Source organism: Garra rufa, chromosome 2 (genome assembly GCF_049309525.1).
Source record: "Garra rufa chromosome 2, GarRuf1.0, whole genome shotgun sequence".
NCBI classification, from domain to species: Eukaryota; Metazoa; Chordata; class Actinopteri; order Cypriniformes; family Cyprinidae; genus Garra; species Garra rufa.
The window spans coordinates 73,228,792-73,252,472 of record NC_133362.1 but is presented as its reverse complement, the minus strand read 5'-3'; the positions used below and the strand labels follow the sequence as shown (position 1 = coordinate 73,252,472).

The 23,681-nt window shown below is 38.8% G+C and overlaps 2 protein-coding genes across 2 annotated transcripts in view; both read right to left on the bottom strand.

Annotated features, from left to right (window-relative positions):
* LOC141326084 (NACHT, LRR and PYD domains-containing protein 3-like) overlaps positions 1-22,057 on the bottom strand; it is a 28,564-nt gene extending 6,507 nt beyond the window's left edge. Inside the window, exons 1-6 of the mRNA XM_073834782.1 lie at positions 22,030-22,057; positions 19,833-21,606; positions 19,484-19,657; positions 10,151-10,318; positions 9,858-10,031; positions 6,261-6,434 (exon numbers count right to left, since the gene is read on the bottom strand). Coding sequence (XP_073690883.1) covers positions 6,261-6,434; positions 9,858-10,031; positions 10,151-10,318; positions 19,484-19,657; positions 19,833-21,606; positions 22,030-22,057 — 2,492 coding nt within the window. The remainder of the gene's footprint in view (positions 1-6,260; positions 6,435-9,857; positions 10,032-10,150; positions 10,319-19,483; positions 19,658-19,832; positions 21,607-22,029) is intronic.
* A 32-nt stretch (positions 22,058-22,089) lies between these two features.
* On the bottom strand, positions 22,090-22,615 carry LOC141326083 (caspase b-like). The gene is made up of 2 exons (XM_073834781.1): positions 22,340-22,615; positions 22,090-22,196 (listed from the first exon to the last, which is right to left on the bottom strand). The coding sequence occupies exons 1-2, from the start codon at positions 22,599-22,601 to the stop codon at positions 22,090-22,092; spliced, it is 369 nt and encodes a 122-aa protein (XP_073690882.1). The 5' UTR covers positions 22,602-22,615.
* Between the last annotated feature and the right edge of the window lie 1,066 nt (positions 22,616-23,681).

The window sequence follows — 23,681 nt, the reverse complement described above, 5'->3', positions numbered from 1 at the left end:
AGAGACTGTAAGTTTTGAATGCTCATATCTTGTTAACGTGAATTTTGTCATTATTTTGGAGCACACTAGCTTATAAATAACTTTAAGGGTAATAATCATATTTATATTCAGATGTAGCCGGGTGGTATTAGAGTGTGAGGCACAAAAATAGGTTACTTCCCCTTTAAGAGAATGGCTGCTACCGATGACGTGCGAATAGAGTGAGATACAGAGAGGGGTTAAGCAGTGTATGAGAAAAAAGAAAGTGGTGTATTATCCTGGGTTAAATCCAGTATTTATGTGAGTACATACGCTGATATTTCCTTTAATCTGCTGTAATTCAATGTGTTTGTTTCATCCCGTGTATGTACAATGTGTATCTTGTGGTTAGTGATTGGGATGAATGAAGACTCTGGCATAACTAATATGGATGATGTGCATTATATCATGTTTATGTTATAATTGATTTCTGAGCAACCTTGTTTTGGTTCGTATGATGAAAATGCTGACAGTCGTTCTGTTTATGTGCAGGGTGCCACTACCGTGTTTGTGTGATTCTAAAGAGTATTGTTTCACCCTAAAAGTGTGCCCTAACACTAGAAATAATTGTACATTTGGAAGGATTGACACTTTATTTAAATTTTCTTTATTTGCTATTTCATGATTCATGTGAAACCTCCGTTCGGAGTGTAAGCACAGTTATAGTGACCCCTTGTGGTAAATCCGAGTATTATCTTTGATGTAAATTGAGTGATATAGAAGTGCCACCTATTATCTGTTCTACCTTTCATTTAAGATTGCTTAGGATCTCATAACTAAGAGAAAAAATCCAAGCAACTAATTTAGTTAAAATGACACAATAAATTGGCAAATATAAAACCTGATTCAGTGTTGATTTGATTTATTTTGTTAACTGGCAACACATATATGTATTTATAGATTTGCATTAAGCTTTCAACATGGTAAATCATAATATTCTTCTAAATTACCTAAGTTTCAATTTTCATCCAGGGCTTTAGCATGGATTTCCTAATTTTTATCAAATGGACAGTAATGTGTCAAAATTAGGGGTTCATTCTAATAACTTAAATTGTACAATGGGCGTACCCCAAGGATCAATAATAGGCCCTGTATTATTTAGCCTGTACATATTTTTAATGCATTTTTCCGTCACAAAATTTTTATTCTATCACAAAATAACCACCAAATATGGAATCCTGAGACTCAGACCTTTACAAATGAGGTTTTTTGTTAAGATTGTAAAAAGTTGTGATTCTAAAAGACACTTGACACCGCCGCTAAGGGGGAGGAGACTGCCAAAAGATTTTAAAGTACCTTTCCATGGTAAGGCAGTGTCCAATTTCAAAAATGGTCACAAGATCATTCTTGAGCTTCTAAGCGTTCAAATGATATATAATTTATGATGATTACTAAAACATTTGATAGAGAAAAAGGGCATTGGAAAAAAGAGCACCAAGCGTCCCACAGGTGGTACAGTGACAGTTAAGTGCTTAATGATCTCCCACAGCAGGGCGAAGGGATACAAGTGCAAGAGTATGCTGATGATACTGTTATTTTTGCACATGCAAGAACAGCAGAGTTAGCAGCTAAAAAGCTAAAAAGCTATGGAAAGGATTACACAGTGGTTAGAGCAATCGTGTCTTACGTTGAACACTGGTAAAACAAAAGGGATGTTTTTTTCTAAAACTAATGTTTGTTCTTCCAATGCAAATATTTTTTATAAATGGTGACAAGTTAGAAATTGTTACTGGTTTAATACTGGACCTAGATCTTAGTTAAAAAAACACAAAGAAAATGGTGAGGACTATAAAATATAACCTGGTAAATTTTAAACAAATTGGAAAATGTCTTCCCACTGATGTAGCTAAGACGTTCATCCACGCTACAATCTTTTCTCATTTCTCATACTGTCTGACATGTTGGGGTCAACCAGGAGAAACTGATATTAAACCTCTTTATAAACAGACTTTTAAAAATTTTGGACAAAAACGCCAATCAGTATCATCACTGTAGGGTTTTGGAGAAATACAGCTTCTTTAGTTTTGACTAGTTGGCTAAATTCGGTACAATACATGAAATGGAAACATTAATGTTAAAATTGTACATGGTCCCTTTTCAAATAAAGGAAAGGAAAGGAGGTGAAGTGAGGCCAAGTATGGTGACCCATACAAGGAATTTGTGCTCTGCATTTAACCCATCCAAGTGCACACACACAGTAGTGAACACACACACACCGTGAACACACACCCGGAGCAGTGGGCAGCCATTGCTGCGGCGCCCAGGGAGCAGTTGGGGGATCGGTGCCTTGCTCAAGGGACTCACCTCAGTCGTGGTATTGAGGGTGGAGAGAGTGCTGTACATTCACTCCCCCCACCTACAATCCCTGCCGGACCTGAGACTCGAACCTGCAACCTTTGGGTTATAAGTCCGACTCTCTAACCATTAGGCCACGGCTGCCCCCTTAAAGGAATAAACTTTTAATAATAATAATAATACCTAACAGTACAGTTAGAAGTTGATCTTGTGTTATATTTTAAACACAATATTATGTGTTTTTGATAAATTTTGCAGAGAACATATTACCTTTGAAGCCATATCAGAAATGTTGTGCATCTCTGAGTGAATCTGCATTTTTAGCGAATCAATAATTCAAAGGCCCATTCATAAAGATAGGCATTTACTTAAGTATGAAAATAACTTGAAAACTGTTGTCAGTAAGTTTGATAATGAAACATTACTCATACAGACAGCTTATTAGCTAACTTGCCATTAATGTAAACCTAATCATACAGTTAACTCGCAGGCTTATATCATAGATGGTTATTTAAAATCACAATATTATTATTTAGTGTTTTTATTTATTTTGAAAACCTCTTGATATTATAATTTGTGTGGTCTAATCAGAGGTGTAATGTGGGTCACTGAGATAATTTCCTGTTTAGAAAGAAAAGAAACTCAGCATGCCCCTGCTGAGAAAAACAGCTAAAACCGGTGTAGGATTTCAGCGCGAATCAGACAATTTAGGAGATTCGATTAGAAGTTAAAACACTTCTACAGACTCAAATTCCACAAGAGGCCCCGTCATAAATCTGACGTTTGATAGCCTGGCGCCAGCCCGCCAGCTTGAAGCAACCAAGTAACTACAGGCTTAAAACTAGGAACTTGCAACATTAACACAAAGGGACCCTTGCTGATTGTCAAATTTGGAGCAAATAATCAAGATTAATGGTCAAAGAAATGCACATCATCAACATCACATGAGTGAAGTCATTAGCGATATTGGTTGGTTTTCCCCCACACAGAGGACAGGGCCTGAAATTCCTTCTACGGCCTCTTGACCTCTTTGTTCCTCACAGAACACATCCTTATGGTCACAGTATGGCACAGAAAACTGCCTTTTGATATATATATATATATATATATATATATATGCACCCAAAATTATGCTAAAAGGACTCATGAGCAACTCTTCATTTCTATGTATAACTTCCTATTCATATATGTAACCCATACATTTGCCTAATATGTTTTAATCACTTATTGTGTATGTCCCTTTTGATAACTATTGAATAGTTTAATGGTTTATATTGGTGTTTGATATGCACGGTCTTGAAATGGCATTCTCGAAATGTTTCTGTAATTCAATTCTTTGTAAAATGTATTTTAGTCTTGTTATCGAAATCATGTCCAAATTTAACTTTGCCAAGAGCGGGAAAGTTGGGACCCAAGGGACTGATAAGATAACATTGTGATTTATGGTTTGGGAGGAGAAACCAGCAGTGCCTGACTTCAGACAATGTTCTAATTTGGTCAAGACACCATTTGGAATGTGTCCAAAAGCTAAGTTTAAAAACTCAGGACACCCTCAAATCTCTCCCTTACTCTCTTACGATGACGCTCTTACTCTGTCTTAATCTTTGTGCTTCGCGCCGCTGCGTTTCAACGCTGCCTGGCCTGAATTCCAGCCTGCTCCTCTAAAGGAAACATGAGGAGATCATTACACTCCTGTCTTTTACTTTAATTCTTTTATTTCTTTCCGTTGAGAGTTTTGTGTTCTCGTTAAGTTTTGCCGCAAGCCGTGACCCAAACGTCTGTGCTAATCCGAACTCTAACCAGCGCACAACTCGCATCATCAGGCAACGCCCAAGAAGACATCACATCGACCGACCACCAACCAATCTACAACCTCGGGAAGGCCCGCTTTCTGGAACGACAATTCCCTCGGCACAGAAAAAGGCAACGCAAGTAACCTCCAGGTTCTAACTGAACTGGTGCATTTGATATAAAGTTTAATAACTTCTTTGAGATACTCAATACGAGGGTCAATTAAGTGATTGATGGTTGTTCAGGTCTAAGCAATTGCACATATTGCTATAAACTTGGGACTTCCTGTTTTCATTCCTTTAAACTCACTCTTTCCTCACTTTCTCTTTCTGCAACCTGTGTGAATGCGTGTGTTTATGTTAGATTAGTTTGTATGTGTTAGGTTTATCCAATAAAATCTTATTTTTATTAGAAAAGATAAGTATCTTGTGTTTTGTGCTTACAAGTTAATGTCTTAAACTGCTGATTTTGCTACTGTGCTAATATATAGTGTTTCACTATATTCTGGATAGTAATATCCATTGCAGAGTTTCTTTTACACGGCTTGCGAATGAATCGCGGGTCGACTCTGAACAGCCGTAAAACAGCGATTCTGTTCAAATTCCCTGAATCATATTAGATTCCCTTTGAGCTAAATTATATGTAATTAATCCCTTTACACCGGCCTAGGCTGGTTTGTTGGTTTTAGCTGGTCAGCAGGCTGGTTTTAGAGGGGTTTTGGCCACTAAAACCAGCTACTTCCAGCTTAAACCATCTAAGACCAGCCAACCAGCCTAGGCTGGTTTTAGCTGTTTTTTTTTCAGCAGGGGTGTATGAAAAGATAAATTATACTGCTGTTTAATTGTTTCTCTGAGAGCTTGTGGGTCAGTGTGATGTGTTTTTGTGTCTTGTAAGCTCTTTGCAGCTCTTTTTAAAGTCAGAAAAGCAGATGCTAACAACACTAACAGACTTAATGATTGTGAACATTATCAGATAAAAAGTTTTAACTTGTTTTTTTTGTTTGCAAAATAATTGCAACTCTAATACAAAATGCTCTCTCCATCATATTAATGTGTTGTCACGACTACAGTCAGTGTTTACACTGAGTACAGTATCATGACATGCAAGTTCTGTTAAATATCATACTGTTATGCTTGGTTTAAAGAGATGAAGACACAAACAGATCTCAGATCTGCCCTTATTGATAATAAGACCTCTGGTAGTCAGTTGTCTACTACTAGTTAAATAGCAGCTCTACTTCCCTCATTCACTTAGTGGAGGAGAACCGGTCCCCAACCAAGATTGAATTTTTTTTTTCTCAATTTCTGACACCTGATGGAGTTTGGTTTCCTTGTCACTGTCTCCTCCTGGCTTGTTTAGTCAGAATCTGAAAGTCACATAACTTTTAGATATTTATTAAGATGACTGCATTGACTAAAACCATCATATGAAGAAAAATCTTAAACTGTATTAAGCTGCACTATCTTCTTCTGAAGAGCTGCTTTACAGCTGAATAGCATCCTGCAACATAGAGACTGGTGTTGAATAAAGCACTATAGAAATTAAGGTGACCTGACTTATTTTCTGATGTACTGTTGTTTGTGTTCCCTGTGTTTTTCTCTGTGTTTTCCTCTTTGTCTCCTCCTGTCTCTTTGAAAGAAAGCTGATCATAGAAGCTAAGAAACATTTCCCAGAGTGCTGTCTGTGTCCTGCCCAACTTTTTGTTAAAATTGTTGTGTATTCTTATGGTTTAGTGTTTTTTTTTCTCTGCAGTGCTCTTTAATCTGAGGTAATGTCAACTAATTTACTGTAATAGTGTGTAACTTGCAATATTTAAGGTTAGGGCTTTTTGTTCCTTCATTTACAAGTTAATGTTTGCAACATAAATTATAATTTTGAATATGTTTGTTTCTACCTTTTATAAAAGCTATAGGAAGCCATTTTTGTTGTATTTTCACTGTCTGCTCCTGTTTTGTTGCCAGTCAGGGAGTTAAAGTAATGTTATGTTGTTAATATGTTTTGTCTGAGCAGTTTAGTTAAGATTTTACTCCTTAGACCCATGCTCTTTAAATCCTTTATATTGTTGCATCCTCTAGAAACTCCTATACTCGTATAGATAAACAGAGACACAGAAAAGTTTAAACGGTAAACCCAAAAACTCCCCCTGCTTGACATACTTGAGTTTGTCCAGTGAGCAGTTTGGATCCTTCAGTTTTTCAGAAAGCAGCTTGACTCCTAAATCTCCTGGGTGATTGTAGCTCATATCCAGCTCTCTCAGGTGTGAGGGGTTTGAACTCAGAGCTGAAGACAAATAATGACAGCCTTTCTGTGTCACCATACAGCCAGACAACCTACAAAAACATACAACAGTCGACATCACATTAGTGTTTGTTGTTCTTTTTAAGAATGAACCAAGTATTCAGTAAAAACAACTGTTCACAAAAAAGATCATTTTGTGTTCATTTAGTATTATCAGGAAGAAACAAACATTCTCCCAAATCATTGGACATCATATATCTTTAATTTAAATGCAAAAATATAGCATCATATATCTCACACAAACAATAGTGGCACAATACTGCTCCTGAAATCTTATGTCAATAAAGTGAAAGAAAGAATATAAAGATAAGATTTAAAAACAAAACTTCATGTTCTAAAATGAAATAAGAAGCCACTTTTAGATTCTTAGTCGTGCTTGTAAACACAACACTGAAATCCACACTTGAAAATTTTAAGCCTAATTTTGAGCTCGTCCGCCTCAGACGGGGCAGCAACCGTGGAGGGGTGCTGTCCAGCTGAGTCGTCCGCCTCTGCTGTCGAATGCTTCCCCTCTGATGTAGCAATAGACATCCTATCCTCTTCGGGTGCACCAAAGGAGATGCTAGGCCCGCTGGGCGGGAGAGCGGTCTGCTTTGGCAGTACCACGGGACTACGGAATGACTCGGAAGACCGTGGGGGTTAACCCGACGGCTCATTCCGAACCGTCACCGTAAGGCCACCCAAGCGCCTAACCGAGGCAGCCGAGGAGCCTTTACGGCTTGCCGAACTGGCCCGGGTAGACAACGAAGGCAGCCGTTTCGCGAACAAAAGGCGGGACCTCAACGTAGCCATAGATCCATCCACAAACCCTGCCTCAGGCATGTAAGGCGGCGGTCATGGTTCTCGAGAGAGGTGAGGAAGCCGGAAAGACATCCCGAAGGAATACTCTCGACGGCCATGTAGAAATGTGCTCTTTTAGTCCTGCGTTGCGCAGGGAGGACGCGGCACAACTGTGCACTATATACATATTGGCGTTGTTACGTTATATTACGTTATATTCAATATACATATTGGCGTTGTTACATTAATCTACTCACCCGTGACGTGGACAAGTCTGGGTGTGAGTCGTTTTAAGGAGGTGTGGCTGAGTCTTAACTTTTACAATAAATATCTCTTTGGGTTTGAGACTTGAAGCTTTGCAATTTTACAGATCATATCTATGCACAAACAGCTTGTAATACTAAAAAGACAAAGGAAAACAAGAAACCGCATCATATGACCCCTTAGTGTTCCAACGTTCCACCAGCGGGACGTTTTGCATTGAGTTAAGTTTGACAGGAACTCTAAGGGGTTAAACACAGGGGCATTACTTTTGGCAATATAGTGTATGATACTTGATCATTCTGCCTCTGACGTAATACCTGCCATAGTTCCCCAGTTCTCAATCCAAAAGCATCTGTGGGATGTGCTGAACAAACAAGCCAAAGGAAGGCCCAATGTCAGCCATGAATAAACCAAATAAAGCAGAACTGGCCCAAGTCCGGGTCACATATTTTAATTATGGCCCAGATCCAACACCTTGCTCCAGCCCACATACTGTGTAGAATGATGCCATTTGCCATTGCCATCAATTTTGTTCCCCACATTTCTCATGTGGTCCACATGCTGCATAGAATGGATGCATTTTGGCAGAGGTCCACAAGCAGGCCACAGCACAGCCAAATAAAACAAACATACATTATCTGGGCCACACTAAGCCTTAAGTGAGTTATGCATTAACAATACATGAAATATTATGAAGGGAAATGGGGAATTCACTAAATGTTTATATACGTTGATCCAGAAATGTGTCCTACTTGGTAAAATCATCCCAACCCAAGTGCACAAGCAGCAATTCAAAAGTCTCAGATAAATATCCAAATACACATTCCAAGACTTCAAAAACAGTTTTTCACAAGTTTAAACCTAAATGCTTCTTGCTCAGACTCTACCTACACAGTAAGTCTGTAAGTTCATTATAGTGCACTTCTGTTTTAATGCTGCACAATACACATATAAAAAACTACCCTTAAAAGCATGTTTCAAAAATAAAATGGCTGGGTATGTATCCTTCTTAAGACTCATATCCAGATCTGCCTGCATCAGTTAACTGTGTTAACTGTTCTACTTAAAATAACCAAATTCTATTAAAATATGTAGGCCATATTTACAGTTTAAAAGTTACATTTCAATTAACAAGTGGCAAGTGCTACATCCAAACCAGAAGTGGCCCTCATCTGTTTTATGATATAAGGGTAGGGTAACGAGAACCGGTTCCATTTTAGAACCTGTTCCAAATTTCCAGTAACTGGTATTTGATAAGACACGCATTTTGATTCCGCTTAACGATTCCTCTGTTGGCATTCTAAAGTAATTTTTAAACTATTTTAGTGCAGGAAGGAAAAGAACTTGTGCACTGTTTGAGTGCAGCACACACATCTGAATCGCAAGCATGAATAACAGTGGTCCTACTGCGGGTTCCCGACCTGTGTCCGTTCTCAAACAGTTCTGTGCATTTCCACTGCAGAAAAGGTTGTTCTGGGCCGGAACTGACTTCTCTTTCACATTTATTGACCATGCACAAAATACGTCAGTATATCATCATAAACACTTTAAACACAATTTTTTTTTTTACTTTAGCGAATGTAAACAGATGAGAAAGAAATATGGCTCAACATCTCAATTTTGAAATTTGGGTCACTGTGACTCATTTTGCTGGATCAGGGCACATTTTATTTATGAAAGGAAAACTATGCAGTGTTTTTAAATTTTAATTTCAATTTCTCTACCTGACATTTGTTCGGTTTTATTTATTTATGCTATTGTTAATTGATATGTTTGTTCTTTTTTCTTTTCTTTTTCTTTACTCGTCTTTAATATTTTAAAATCTGAAATTTATATTGGTCTAGTTTTTTTTTTTTTTTTTGTAAAACCAGAAGCAAAAGACAGAATAAATATGTTTGAAATCTAAATGTTTGACTTAAAACATTTTAATGTTTTTTTGTTTTTTTTTCTCGATAAGAAATGGAATCGATAACCAGAATTGGAATCGGAACCGGAATCGATAAAATTCAAACGATACCCAACACATTATATCGGGCATATTTGCCATGTCAGATGTCGGAAAAGTTAGGCTTACACGCTGATTAGCCAGTAATATTTGTCATTTTATATGTGGGCAACTTTAGGCTCACGTCCACATTAGCTAGTTTTTACTGTACCATATCTTTGCCAAAACTGGCCTAGATACATATTAGGACAAATGAGCCACATTTGTGGCATCATATGCTGGCCACTTTAGGATCACAGCCATATTAGCTAGTGTTTACTGTGCCATATCTTTGCCAAAAATGGCCCATGTACGTTTGAATGTACCTGGACCACATTTTCTGGAAGATATGTGGCCCACATTTGGTTTACTCCTTGATTACTGTATGAGTATTATTTTGTTAGTTATTTAATGGAGAACCAGTTACCTCAGTATCTCTGTCTGACAGTTTGGACTTTTTAGTCCTTCAGAAAGAAGCATCACTCCAGAATCCTGCAGGTCATTGTTACTCAGGTCCAGTTCTCGCAGGGCAGAGTTTGAGGATTTCAAAATTGATGACAAACTCCCACAAGATTGAGCAGTGAGATAACATATGGAAATTCTGAACAAGAAGAACACAGTAATTGCATACATAATTAATCTTAACAGTATAACAGTATAATTTAATTAATTAATTAATTTTTGTAAATATATAAATAGTCAAGTCTTTTTAACTCAAACCTCAACATCTCCAGCTTTGGACTCTTCAGTCCATCACAAAGATGCTTCACTCCAGAATCCTGAAGGTCATTGTTGCTCAGATCCAGTTCTCTCAGGACAGAGTTTGAGGACTGTAAAGCTGAAGACAAACTTTCACAGGACTGAGCAGTAAGATGACACCCACACAGCCTGTTAAGAGAAAAAAAAACCCCAGCCATATTAATGTCAATTTATCAGATATGTTATATCTGCAGTGTATGTTTGTAATAAATAACACAGAAAATCTGAAAATGTCATAAAATAAGTGCTTTAAACCAGCCTTTATTGGACATTTATTGCATAAATATTTAGTGTTCCTTGAAATGTTTACAAATACATTAAGTGTACATACACACATTGAGTTTTTGTGTTTTATAGATACATTATATAGATATACATTATAAACTGTATATCCTGTCCCCTTAAAGCCATAACTGTAACTGCTATTTATTTTTTAAGTAGTTATGTTTATTTTTGGGAATAAGTGTTACGTCATCGGACGTATATTATTCTTTGTATGTTTGTGTTCACATCAAGTTTTTAATTGCATTGCATGCTTTTCACTGTGCGCAGTCTCTCCCTCTGTCCTGCGCTCTTTCTCTCTCTCTCTCTCCTCCTGGCAGAGCTTGATTGGGACCAGCTGCAGGAGATTGCGTGGCAATCGGGAGCGTTGAATTCCCGGAAACAGAGCGGTGTTAAAAAGCTTCTGTTGGGAGCGCATGGTGAAGCTCCGTCGTGCGTCCTCTGTCTCCTGCCCCAGACAACTTGAACGTAATTGTACTGTGTTGTGACTAACGTTGGAACTCTGTGTGAGTAAGTTGGACCGCGGAGCTCTCGCTCTAACGCGGCTGTGTGTAATATTCGTTTCTTTAACTCGCAGTTAAGTTTTTGCTGGATATTCGTTGACTGTTGTGATTATTCGTTATTTTTTATTAATATTTCGTTAATATTGAAGCAAGTAGGTTGGGGATTGCCATTTTTCTTTGTGTACAAACTTTTCTCTTGTTTTGTGCTAGTTAAGGAGTCAGGGAAGGCTGCCTGTATTTCTTTTGAGAGTTTTATTTTTGGTAGGCAATTTAGCTGTGAAATCCTTAGTTAGTTTTCCTTTTGTTTGTTTTTTTGGCCTTTGATCCCCTTCCGAAGTGAAAAGCTTCTACCATTTAGTCTGTAACAATAAACGTCTCTTTTTGTGTGGAACTTGAAATTATCTTTGTGGTCATTCTGAGCTGGGACAGGAGAGAGGGGTGTTCTTTTCGTTAAATTCTATTTTTTTTACTTATCTTGTCACCGGCCTCCTAACCTAGACTGGGAGGTCGTAACAATTGGGGGCTCGTCCGCTCGTTTATCTTATCTTCTCGTTCTCTTGTTCATTTTTTAATATCTAATTTTGCTTGGCTGTTTTTGAATCTTCGGTAGGGGAGGAAATTCGTATGGTTTAAAATGGAATTCGATCTACTTCAATTTTCTCTCTCGCCCACATTAGAAGAATTCGATCGGTGTAGGAAAAAAGATTTAATTGTGATAGCCGAATTTTACAACTTAACCGTCCCGAAGGAGCAAAAGAAACAAGTCATCAAAGACCTGTTGTACGCTGAATTAGTGGAGACAGGCGTTTTACCTGAACGTGCGGTAGTAGAAGTTCCTGAGGCGGAGATTGATGGAAAATCGGACGAGGCAGATTCAGTAAGCGGTAAAATGATAACGGACCCGATGGTAACTGTTCGATTAAAGGAATTAGATCTTGAATTAAAGAAGCAGGAGTACGAAACACAACGACTCCGATTAAAAGAATTGGAGTTAAAAACGGATCGGGATATCAGGTTACGTAAACTGGATATTGAAGTTCAAATGCTGCGCAGTAAACCAATTCCATCACCGCGCACCAGGCCCCCTTCCAGTAGCTCTGAGGTTGGGCAACCTGACTTCGATGTAGGTAAGTACATTAAACTTGTTCCTCCTTTCCGTGAAACCGAGGTAGATTCGTACTTTGTGGCGTTCGAACGAGTTGCGGCTAAATTAAAATGGCCCCGAGATATGTGGGCATTGCTGTTGCAGTGCAATCTTGTTGGCAAAGCCCAAGAAATTTGTGCGGCTTTGCCAATTGAAGATTCACTAAATTATGATGTTGTGAAACTGGCTGTTTTGCGAGCCTACGAACTGGTACCGGAGGCGTATCGACAGAGGTTCAGGGCTTGTTCAAAGACAGCCAAGCAAACGTTCGTGGAGTTTGCACGTGAAAAGAAAGCATTGTTTGAGAAATGGTGTCTTTCGACCAAAATTACAACACTTCAGGATTTGCGAGAACTGATTTTACTTGAGGATTTTAAAAACTGTTTGCCAGAAAGAGTCGTGGTGCATTTAAATGAGCAGAAAGTCTCTAAATTGGCTGATGCTGCAATTCTGGCCGACGAATTTGTTCTCACGCATAAAACTATCTTTTCCCCTGTGCACGTTCCAAATTTGTTCTCCGCTATTGATGTACGGAAAGAAAAGGCAAGCGGCCCTATTAGATCTGTGAATGAACTGAAAAATACTACAAAACGGCCTGATAGAAATAGAGTTTGTTTCTATTGTCTTGATCCTGGCCACATGATTTCAAATTGTAAAGCTTGGCAGCAGAAAGCAGGCGGTAAGCCTAAAGGGGTAGCTCTTACATCCGTCACAGAACAAGCGAGTTCGCGTTCAAATCCTTCTGCCTTCGATTCGTTTCTGCAAACCTGTGTCGTCGCGCTCACAGATGGTTCGGATTCTAGACCTATTGTAATGTTAAGAGATACAGGATCAGCACAGTCAGTTATACTGGAAAGTGCGCTGCCGTTCTCAGCAGAATCGTACACCGGTAATAATGTGCTCATTCGGGGCATCGAAATGGGCTGTACTTCAGTACCGCTGCACACTATTCATCTGAAGTCTGACCTTATCTCTGGTAACGTTAATATCGGTGTGCAGGCGCAATTACCTGTGGAGGGTGTAGATATGATCCTAGGTAATGATTTGGCTGGAACTAAAGTCTTTCCTTATCCGATCGTTTCGGCGAAGCCTGATGTTGTCGCCCAAGATGAAGCGTTGCCGCAGTTCTCTTCTGTTTTTCCGTCATGCGCTGTGACTCGCGCACAGAAAAGGAAATTTGACGATGTGATTGATCTTGCCAGTTCCTTCTTGGTTTCATCGCCGGAGACCGCTGAGTGTAAATTGTTTGTTCAACCGCAACCAGCCCAGGGTCATGAATGTATAACAGAAAATGAGGCTCCCTTAAAAGTGAGTAAGGAACAATTAATTACTGCTCAAAAATCTGATGTGTCGTTGAGTAAATGTATTTGCGCTGCTGCGAACAGAACGCAAATTTCAGATGCGCCGGTAGGTTATTGCTTTGATGACGGTGTGCTAATGCGCTGGTGGAAGCCGTCAGACCCTGCACGTGAAGGGGCTTATCAGATTGTTCTCCCCACTGGCTATCGCACTCAGATTTTGAAACTGGCTCACGAGCATGTTTGCTCAGGGCACCTTGGTGTTACAAAAACGCACGATCGTATTATTAGGCATTTCTTTTGGCCCAGCATGAAGTCTTCTGTGTCTGCATTTGTTCGATTGTGTCGCATCTGCCAGTTAGCAGGTAAGCCCAACCAAGTGATCCCTCAAGCCCCACTTCAACCTATTCCTGTCATAGGTGAACCATTCGAAAGGCTCATCCTTGATTGTGTAGGTCCCTTGCCCAAAGCCAAATCCGGTCACCAATACATGCTCACAATAATGTGTACAGCTACTCGCTTCCCAGAGGCCGTGCCTCTGAGTTCCATCACCACAAAGGCAGTGATTAAAGAGCTAGTTAAGTTCTGCTCTGTGTTCGGATTGCCAAAAGTAATTCAAACTGATCGTGGAACAAACTTCACCTCTAATTTATTTGCACAGCTAGCAAAAGAACTACAGGTACAACATGAACTATCAACTGCCCAACATCCAGAATCGCAAGGAGCGTTGGAGCGCTTCCATCAAACGCTCAAGTCAATGCTACGCACTTACTGCGTCGAAACCGGCAAAGACTGGGTGGATGGATTGCCTCTATTGATGTTGGCTGTAAGAAGCACTGTACAGGAGTCACTAGGGTTCAGCCCTGCCGAACTTGTGTTCGGACACACCGTTAGGGGACCCTTAGAGTTAATTCGTGATCAGTTCCTTTCCAAAGGCTCTCCCCGGATGCCGGTCCTGGAATATGTGAGTACGTTCCGTGAGCACCTCCATAGAGCTTGGGAGGTTGCTCAAAAGCATCTTTCCAATACCCAGGTCAAGATGAAAGCTAGATACGACAGAAAGAGTGTTGTTCGTACCTTTCAGCCTGGAGAGTCTGTACTTGTGTTGTTGCCCGTGCCCAGTTCTCCTATGCATGCTCGATTTGCCGGTCCATACGTAATAGAGAAGAAACTGAGTGACACTAATTACACTGTTCTCACGCCTGATCGACGGCGTAAAAGTAGGGTCTGCCATGTGAACATGATTAAAACATATGTTGAAAGAAGTAAATCTGCCGTTAACCCTGTAGCTAAAAGTGTGGCTGCTGTGAACACTGTTGGTCTGCCCACTGGTTACGTGCCAGAGGTGGATGGGTTAAACGACCAAGATGCTCATACCTCTTGTGGGACATTGTCAAACTCTACCATCTTAGCCACACTGCCAATGTATCTCTCATATCTGTCTGAGGTACATCGCAATGATATTATTAATCTAATTAATAAGTATCCCACACTGTTCAGCGACGTTCCCTCTCAGACTAACATGGTTGTACATGACATTGATGTAAGGCAAAGCATGCCTATAAAACAACATGCGTATAGAGTTAACCCGTGTAAACGACAAGTCATGAGAGATGAAGTGGAGTACTTGGTACGTAATGGTTTTGCTGTTGCCAGTCAAAGCCCTTGGAGTTCACCGTGCATTCTGGTGCCAAAATCTGACGGCTCCTTTCGGTTTTGTACCGATTTCCGTAAGGTAAATAGTGTAACAAAAGCTGACTCCTTTCCCCTTCCCAGAGTCGAGGACTGTGTCGACCGAGTTGGTTCTTCACGCTACGTAACCAAGCTTGACCTTCTTAAAGGTTACTGGCAGGCAGTGTTGGGTGTAACGCGTTACTAAGTAACGCGTTACTGTAATTAAAATACTTTTCCACTGAAAAAGTAGAGTAACTGATTACTGTTCATTTTTAAGTATTTTAATTACAGTTACGTTTAATGTACTTGCGTTACACTGTAAAATAATTAAACTCGCTGAATATCATTATTTAATTTGATTAATTAATCTTCTAAATGTGAAAGTAAACTCTGCCGCTTTAAAATCGTTGAAGTGCAGGTGCACGTGATTTCGCGCAAGTTTGCTGCATACTCCTATGGTATTCTTAAAGGGGATGTTGGACTCGGCTGAAGCGAGTGGCTGTTTTGCGAAATGGAAATATGCCCATTACTTCGGTTTTCTGAAACAAGCAGACAAGAACATTACAGTAATATGTAAGCTATGTCCTGGGGAGAAAAAACTATCGGCCGCTGCGCTGTCAATAGCACGAGTACTCAAGCACCTGACACGGCAGCATAGACGAACACTTCTGTGTGATCCTTCATATTCGACGGATAAAACTGCGGCAACTCCTGCTAAACAGGCAAAACTTGATTTTACTTCGGTAGCGCAGAAAAGTGTCTGAATGAGCAAGGTTACAGTTCACTTTGTGGAAACACATGACATGATTACAAAAATGGTCAAATGTTTTAAATATTAAAATAATGGATAGTATTATAAAAGCTCCTTGAAATTCTAAATAACATTTTAGATTTGTTTAAATAAAGTAAAACATTTATAGAACTCATTGTTTTAAATTAAGTTTCACGTTTACAGGTTGATACATGTCATTTTTAACTTTTCTTAAGTTTCTTAAGAATAATATATATATTTTGTTATTCTGGAATTGTGTTTCTTACCGAAAGAAGGTTACATTTCTTACAAAAAAGTTTATTATTATAGAATGTTTTCATAGAATGTAATATAGATTATTAAAAAAGCTAAAATGCTAAACTATTTAATGTTTGACTCATGTTTTATTTAATTATCTATTATTTAAAGAGTTTAATTTCTATTTTTTGTCCACTCAAGGTTTATAGGGATTTTAAGAAGTATTTAGTTAAATTACTTATTGAGTATTTAAGTTACTTTTTAGACACAGTAATTAGATAAGTATTTTAAATACAACATTGATGAAGTAATTAGTAATTAGTAATTAATTACTTTTTTAAAGTAACTTACCCAACACTGCTGGCAGGTGCCGTTGACACCGCGTGCTTCCGAGATCTCTGCGTTTGTTACACCTGACACGTTCATGCAATATACTGTGATGGCCTTCGGAATGCGTAACGCACCTGCCACATTTCAAAGATTAATGCAGACTGTATTGTCTGAGGTACAGAATTGTGAAGTCTATCTTGATGATGTAGTGGTTTATTCAATGACGTGGGAGGACCACTTATTCACCCTGGATTCAGTCTTGAACCGCTTGGCTAAGGCATCGTTAACACTCAATCTCACTAAATGTGAATTCGCCAAGGCTGTGGTTACTTACCTCGGAAAACAGGTTGGGCAAGGTCAAGTCAAACCTGTGAATGCAAAGATTGAAGCTATTGCTGAGTTTCCTTCACCAACTAATAAACGTGAATTGCGACGTTTTTTAGGAATGACTGGTTATTACAGGGGCTTCTGTAGGAACTTTGCCTCAGTAGTGGCGCCCCTTACCGATCTCCTTAGTATAGAGCGAAAGTTTGTGTGGGATAAAAAGTGTGAATCTGCCTTTTGCTCTGCTAAAGATTTGCTGTGTAATGCTCCAATCCTGTCTGCCCCAAATTTCGATGTGCCCTTCACTCTACAAGTTGACGCAAGTGCTCGTGGCGCCGGAGCGGTGCTGATGCAAGCTGATGACGCTGGCATTGAACATCCTGTCAGTTACTTCTCTAAAAAGTTCACCAAGTGTCAACAGAACTATAGCACAATCGAAAAAGAAACATTGGCGTTACTTTTAGCCCTTAAACACTTTGAAGTGTACCTAAGCTCTGGTAATCAAATTGTAGTGTACACGGATCATAACCCGTTAACATTTCTGTCTCGTATGTCAAACTCCAACCAACGTTTAATGAGATGGGCGCTCACCGTACAGGAGTTTGATTTAGACATACGCTATAAAAAAGGTGCAGAGAACATCGTGGCCGATGCATTGTCCAGAGCTTATACGAGTGATAATTGATTACGTCTATTGCAATGACATAAATTGTAAGGTTGTAAATTGATTTATTACAAACACGGTTTGTAGCTAAAGGTGGGGGTGTTACGTCATCGGACGTATATTATTCTTTGTATGTTTGTGTTCACATCAAGTTTTTAATTGCATTGCATGCTTTTCACTGTGCGCAGTCTCTCCCTCTGTCCTGCGCTCTTTCTCTCTCTCTCTCTCTCCTCCTGGCAGAGCTTGATTGGGACCAGCTGCAGGAGATTGCGTGGCAATCGGGAGCGTTGAATTCCCGGAAACAGAGCGGTGTTAAAAAGCTTCTGTTGGGAGCGCATGGTGAAGCTCCGTCGTGCGTCCTCTGTCTCCTGCCCCAGACAACTTGAACGTAATTGTACTGTGTTGTGACTAACGTTGGAACTCTGTGTGAGTAAGTTGGACCGCGGAGCTCTCGCTCTAACGCGGCTGTGTGTAATATTCGTTTCTTTAACTCGCAGTTAAGTTTTTGCTGGATATTCGTTGACTGTTGTGATTATTCGTTATTTTTATTAATATTTCGTTAATATTGAAGCAAGTAGGTTGGGGATTGCCATTTTTCTTTGTGTACAAACTTTTCTCTTGTTTTGTGCTAGTTAAGGAGTCAGGGAAGGCTGCCTGTATTTCTTTTGAGAGTTTTATTTTTGGTAGGCAATTTAGCTGTGAAATCCTTAGTTAGTTTTCCTTTTGTTTGTTTTTTTGGCCTTTGATCCCCTTCCGAAGTGAAAAGCTTCTACCATTTAGTCTGTAACAATAAAGGTCTCTTTTTGTGTGGAACTTGAAATTATCTTTGTGGTCATTCTGAGCTGGGACAGGAGAGAGGGGTGTTCTTTTCGTTAAATTCTATTTTTTTTACTTATCTTGTCACCGGCCTCCTAACCTAGACTGGGAGGTCGTAACATAAGCTTCATGTATTTGTGCATTTTTTTAAAAACCTGAATGTTAATGCAATTAATGACCAATAAAGGTTGGTTTTAAGCACTTAAATAATGAATTTTTTGATATACCATGACCCAAACTAAAATGAGAACTATAGTCAAACCAAAACTTATTCAGACACCAAATAAAATATTTATTTACTAGTGGGTGTAATTTATGCAAAATAAAGTAAACTGTGACATATTATACCCAAAAATTCTTCAGACAGTGGACTACCAGTAAATTTGATACAAATTTGGGAGCAAAATTTTTATTTGACACTTTGACCAGACAATGTTTTGTTACATACCTTTTTTATCAAAGTTATCTGACAATATCAAGAAGAATTTATTCTGACACAGTTTAACTCTTGAGTTCTTGTCAAATTTAATTACCACTTTCTAACTTATGGCAAATTAACTTTGATAAAGTGAGACATTTTGAAGGTGTCTGAATAAATTGTGATTTGCCTTTAGACTATAGTTTGCAAATAATTTGTAAATGCTTTATTACTGTATATTTAATATAAAGTGTTACCACTTTATCCATTACAAAGTAAACACAAATGTCACAACTCCAAGGGCTGAAAAATGCATCAGGGTCAACTCCTGAAGGTTAAGCTAATAACTCTCCTGTGCATTTGTACTCAACACTGCAGCACATCGTTCATGAATCAAACTGATCCAGTTCAACTCACGGACTCAATGATCCAGCCAAGAATAATATGATCCTCAGATCTGAAGATTTTACTGATTAAGTGAAAATAAAGCTAGTGTAATAATCAAATCTATACAGAAAGGGAACATATTTTTAAATTAACATGAAACAGTTTTTTTAAACAAACTGTTCAAAGAAGTCAATAAGGAAGTTTGGTATTATTTCATTTTCATAACTGGAAAACTGCATTAAAAAAGTCAGGTTTTTCAGGATGGTTGACTGTTTTCTTATTCTTTTTTTGAGGAGGCATTGCCTACCTTGTGTTCTTGGAGAAAATGCCACTGATACAATCATACTACAATATAGACAGGGGAAATATCTGCTAGCTATAGTTATGAAACATCTATTCATCCACATATTTGAACATAGTGATTCAGTGAATGTGAATGTCAAACCTCAGTATGTTCAGTTGACAATGTGGACTCTTCAGTCCATCATAAATCAGCTTCACTCCTGAATCCTTAAGGTGATTGCTACTCATGACCAGCTCTGTCAGATGAGAGTTTGATGATTGTAGAGCAGAAGACACAGTTTCACAGCATGTTTCATCAAAACCACAGCTGTAAAATCTGCCAGAACAGAATGTTTAGCCAGATTATTTTCTATAGTTCAATATATTTTGGCAAAAACTTATTGCACTTTCCATAATCAGGGAAAATAATTCATATAGCATTTTGAGATTTAATTGTTAAGTGATGTAGAACATAAATGTTTGATTGAACAGCAACCACTGAAATTACTCACAGCGCTTTTTTGCAGCATCTCACAGCTGGAATGAGTCTCCTGTTGTCTGCTTGTTTTGACGTGAACCTCTTTGGGTTGAACTCATCCAGCACTTTCTCTGACATCAGCAGTATGTAGGTCAGCACTGTGCACATTGAAGATGAGAGGTCCCTTCCTGGATGTAGATCTGAACTGAGGTAACTCTGTATTTCCTCATTTAATGAATTATCTTTGAGCTCAAGTAAACAGTAAAATAGGTTGACTAGAGCTTCATCTGGGATATTGTATCTGTTTTGTTCTTGTTTAATGTATTCAGTTATTTTTGTGATGCTCTCTGCGGTGTCTTCAGTATGTGGGATCAGACCTTTGAGCAGGTTTTGACTGGATTTTAGTGAAATGCCCATCAGAAACCGCAGGAACAGATCCAGATGTCCTCTCTGACTCCTCCTGGCTTTATCAACAGTCTTCTGCAGTAGCTCCTGCAATGTGACATTTTGTTTTGGCTTGTCAAAGAAAAACTGAAGCTCCTGCATGTTCTTGTTCAGATAAGAGAGGAACACATGAACTGCAGCGAGAAACTCTTGAACACTTAGATGCACAAAGCAGAAGACCTTTGCTCCATGAAGTCTATGTTCCCTTTTGAAGATCTCAGCGATCATTCCTGTGAACTCAGTGTCTTTACTTGCATCAATACCACATGCTTTTAGATCTTCCTTGTAGAACACAATGTGTTCCTTCTTCAGTTGTTCAAATGCTAACTTTGCTAACTTCAGAATCATCTCTCTATTTAACTGTAAGTGCTCTGTACATTCTCTTTCTTCTTGTTCATCGTACTTCTGGTTCTTCATGCTCATCTGAATCAGCAGGAAGTGAATATACATTTCAGTGAGTGTTGTGCTGATGTTCTCTGCATTGTTCTCAATGAGAATATCCTGAAGTACTGTGGCTGTTATCCAGCAGAACACAGGAATGTGGCACATGATGTAGAGACTACGAGACATCTTAATGTGTGAGATGATTCTGGAGGCCTGAGCCTCATCTGTGATTTTCTTTCTGAAGTACTGTTCCTTCTGTTGGTCCGTGAATCCTCGCACCTCTGTGAACAAACCCACATACCGGGGAGGGATCTGATTGGCTGCTGCTGGTCGTGATGTCACCCAGACTAGAGCTGACGGAAGCAGATTTCCTTTGACCAGACTTGTAAACAGCACATCTACAGATGATCTTTCCTCAACAGTGTTCAATGTTTCACTTTTAAAGTTCAATGGCAGTCGGCTCTCATCAAGTCCATCAAATATAAATGCTAACTTACATTCCTTATATAACTTAGATTTCTCCAGGTCCTTAAATTCAGGATAAAATTTCAACAGAAGCTCATGGAGACTGACCTCTCTGTCTTTAATCACATTGATCTCTCTAAATGGCAGCAGTAACACACAGTCTATATCCTGGTTGGATTCTCCTTCTGCCCAGTCCAGGATGAACTTTTGCACAGAGACAGTTTTTCCAATGCCAGCAACTCCCTTGGTCAGCACAATCTTCTCCTCATTGTTTTTCCTTAGTTCAGTAAATATATCACTGCATTTAATTGGTTTGTCCTGTGTTTTTTTGTTCTTGAAAACATCAATCTTCAGAATCTCATGTTCGTGATTGACATCTTTCATATCTCCCTCTGTGATGAACAGTTCTGTGTAAACAGCTTTGAGATCTGTGTCATTTTCTTGGTTGCTCTCAAAAATATATTTTGCCTTTCTCTTTATGCTGTTTTTGTAAGTTTTTAAGAAGTGTTGCAGCTCTATAATTAAAAACAAATAAATAAGAGACAAAAAAGCATTATACAAATTTGATGCATATCAGCATGATTATCATTATTAGTAACTGATTCAGACAGATTAAATTTGTGCAGTCCCGCAATAATAACTTGGGTTTCAATTTTACAATATCTGAATGTTTGTTCTTTCCAGATTACTTATTGTATTGATCGAAATCTTTAGGCCATGCTGACCAATGTTACTAAAAGGTGATGAATAGTTTCCACATCATTTAGCACATTAAACTGGATGTGAGCCAGTATTTACAACATGTTTTAACCTGCTTAAATTAACCTGTGCATGTGTGAATCAATTTGGTGAAAGTGCCACCTATTGGTAAACTTTAATGAACAGCTGTATCACATTGTAAGATGTTTAATTAAGGCTTTTAGACCATTGGGTATCACTGGGGCCGCACTTTTCTATTCTATACATCTGTATACTGGCCCTGTAATTGCTGCTTGCAGTTATATTTTCTCATTTCCATTTACAGACAGTGATTGATATTTATTTCCGATCTGTTGTGAATCACCTCCAACAGGGATAAATGTCTTCTTATTTCCCTCAGCCTGAGCTGTGAAAGAGAGAAGAGAGAATTACTCACTGGGAAACATTTACTCTCAAACACACCAGCAGAGCAAAGAGGAAAAGAGGTTTAAGTCAAACCTTCACACTGGTAAATATTTAATCACGTTACAATTGTGAATTAAATGTTACCTCGCTTGTGTTCATTCTCCAACTGTTCAGCCAGATCATTCTGGTTCATCTTCCTCAGGATGTCCACCATGACTTTCACAGCTTCTTCTGGTCCAAAACATGCCACTATCTTATCCACTGTGTCGAATATATCTGCCTTTTCCATTTCAGACTTTGATATACACTTATGATATGCATTCTTCAAGTGCCAGTGAAACTCCTTCAGTTCAGCTTCAACTAGTTCCTTCAGTGAGTCCACAAGAAGCTCTTCCACAGACGCCATCGTCCTTTACCAATTCACAGCTGCAGGTCAAGAAAAAGAAGAGATCAGGGCCCGTATTTATCAAGCATCTAAGAATTACTCTCAGGAACACAACTAAGAATTGACTTAAGTGTAAAACAATTCTTGCCTCAAAGCTGCACTAAAAGTTAATTATCAAGCATGTAGGACTAAATCTTATGTGTCAGTTTTAGAGATGAGTCATGACACTTTCCTGTGCCACAAACAGGATTTTGGATGATGAAATACACATGGACCAATCACTGAATAGATTTCCTTATTTAAGATTATTTTCAGATAAATGCATATTGAATGGTTAAATTCCTTATAGAAATTTACATCCAACACACATTTCACAATTGATCATAACTGTGAACCTTTTAGAAAATGATGACCTTACTCTGTCCATTAATGTCCCTTTTTTTGATGAGCAGACTACAGATTGAGAGGCCATTATTGGGGTTCAACGTAGTGGAGGAATTGATACAAGGACAACCTGATCGACTAATGCCGACACTTGTCTCCTTACTCACTGGAGCCATTGATGTACCCAATACAAAAGCACGGTCCTGATCAACATGGTACAAACTATTGATTGTGGCTGTGAGGATAATCGCCTGAAAGTGGGCCAACATGGTGTGGTCATCTCTGCAGACAGATGGTCTGGGTGAAGTGCCGAATTCGACCGAACATGACACAATTAGACTCAGTGGTATTGTTTGAACCTTAGGAAGGCAATGTAGCTTTGACACGTCTAGACATTGGTGAGGGCCTCAATTGCACGGTTAATATCTATGACTGAAATGCATTTTACATTTCATTTTACCTAACAACCTACAGGGTAACGACAGTATGCTGCCTTAAAATGATCATTATATCAATTATATAAAATTCTGAAAACATGGATTACAGAACATTAGAGTGAAACATGTTACAGTCTTGTAATCCCTATTTGTTCATATTTAGTGATGTTTCATGAGTGTTTCATGATTAAGTTAGTATTTTATGCTGACTTACATTAATAAGGAAGTTCATTTGTGCTCCACACCAGAATACTTGCTTTGATCAATATGTTCAGCTACT

Coding starts and splice junctions, on each gene's coding strand:
- LOC141326083 (XM_073834781.1), bottom strand. CDS start 22,601: ATGGCGTCTGTGGAAGAGCTTCTTGTGGACTCACTGAAGGAACTAGTT. Junction 22,197..22,339: donor GGAGAATGAACACAAGCGAG/GTAACATTTAAT, acceptor TCTCTTTCACAG/CTCAGGCTGAGGGAAATAAG.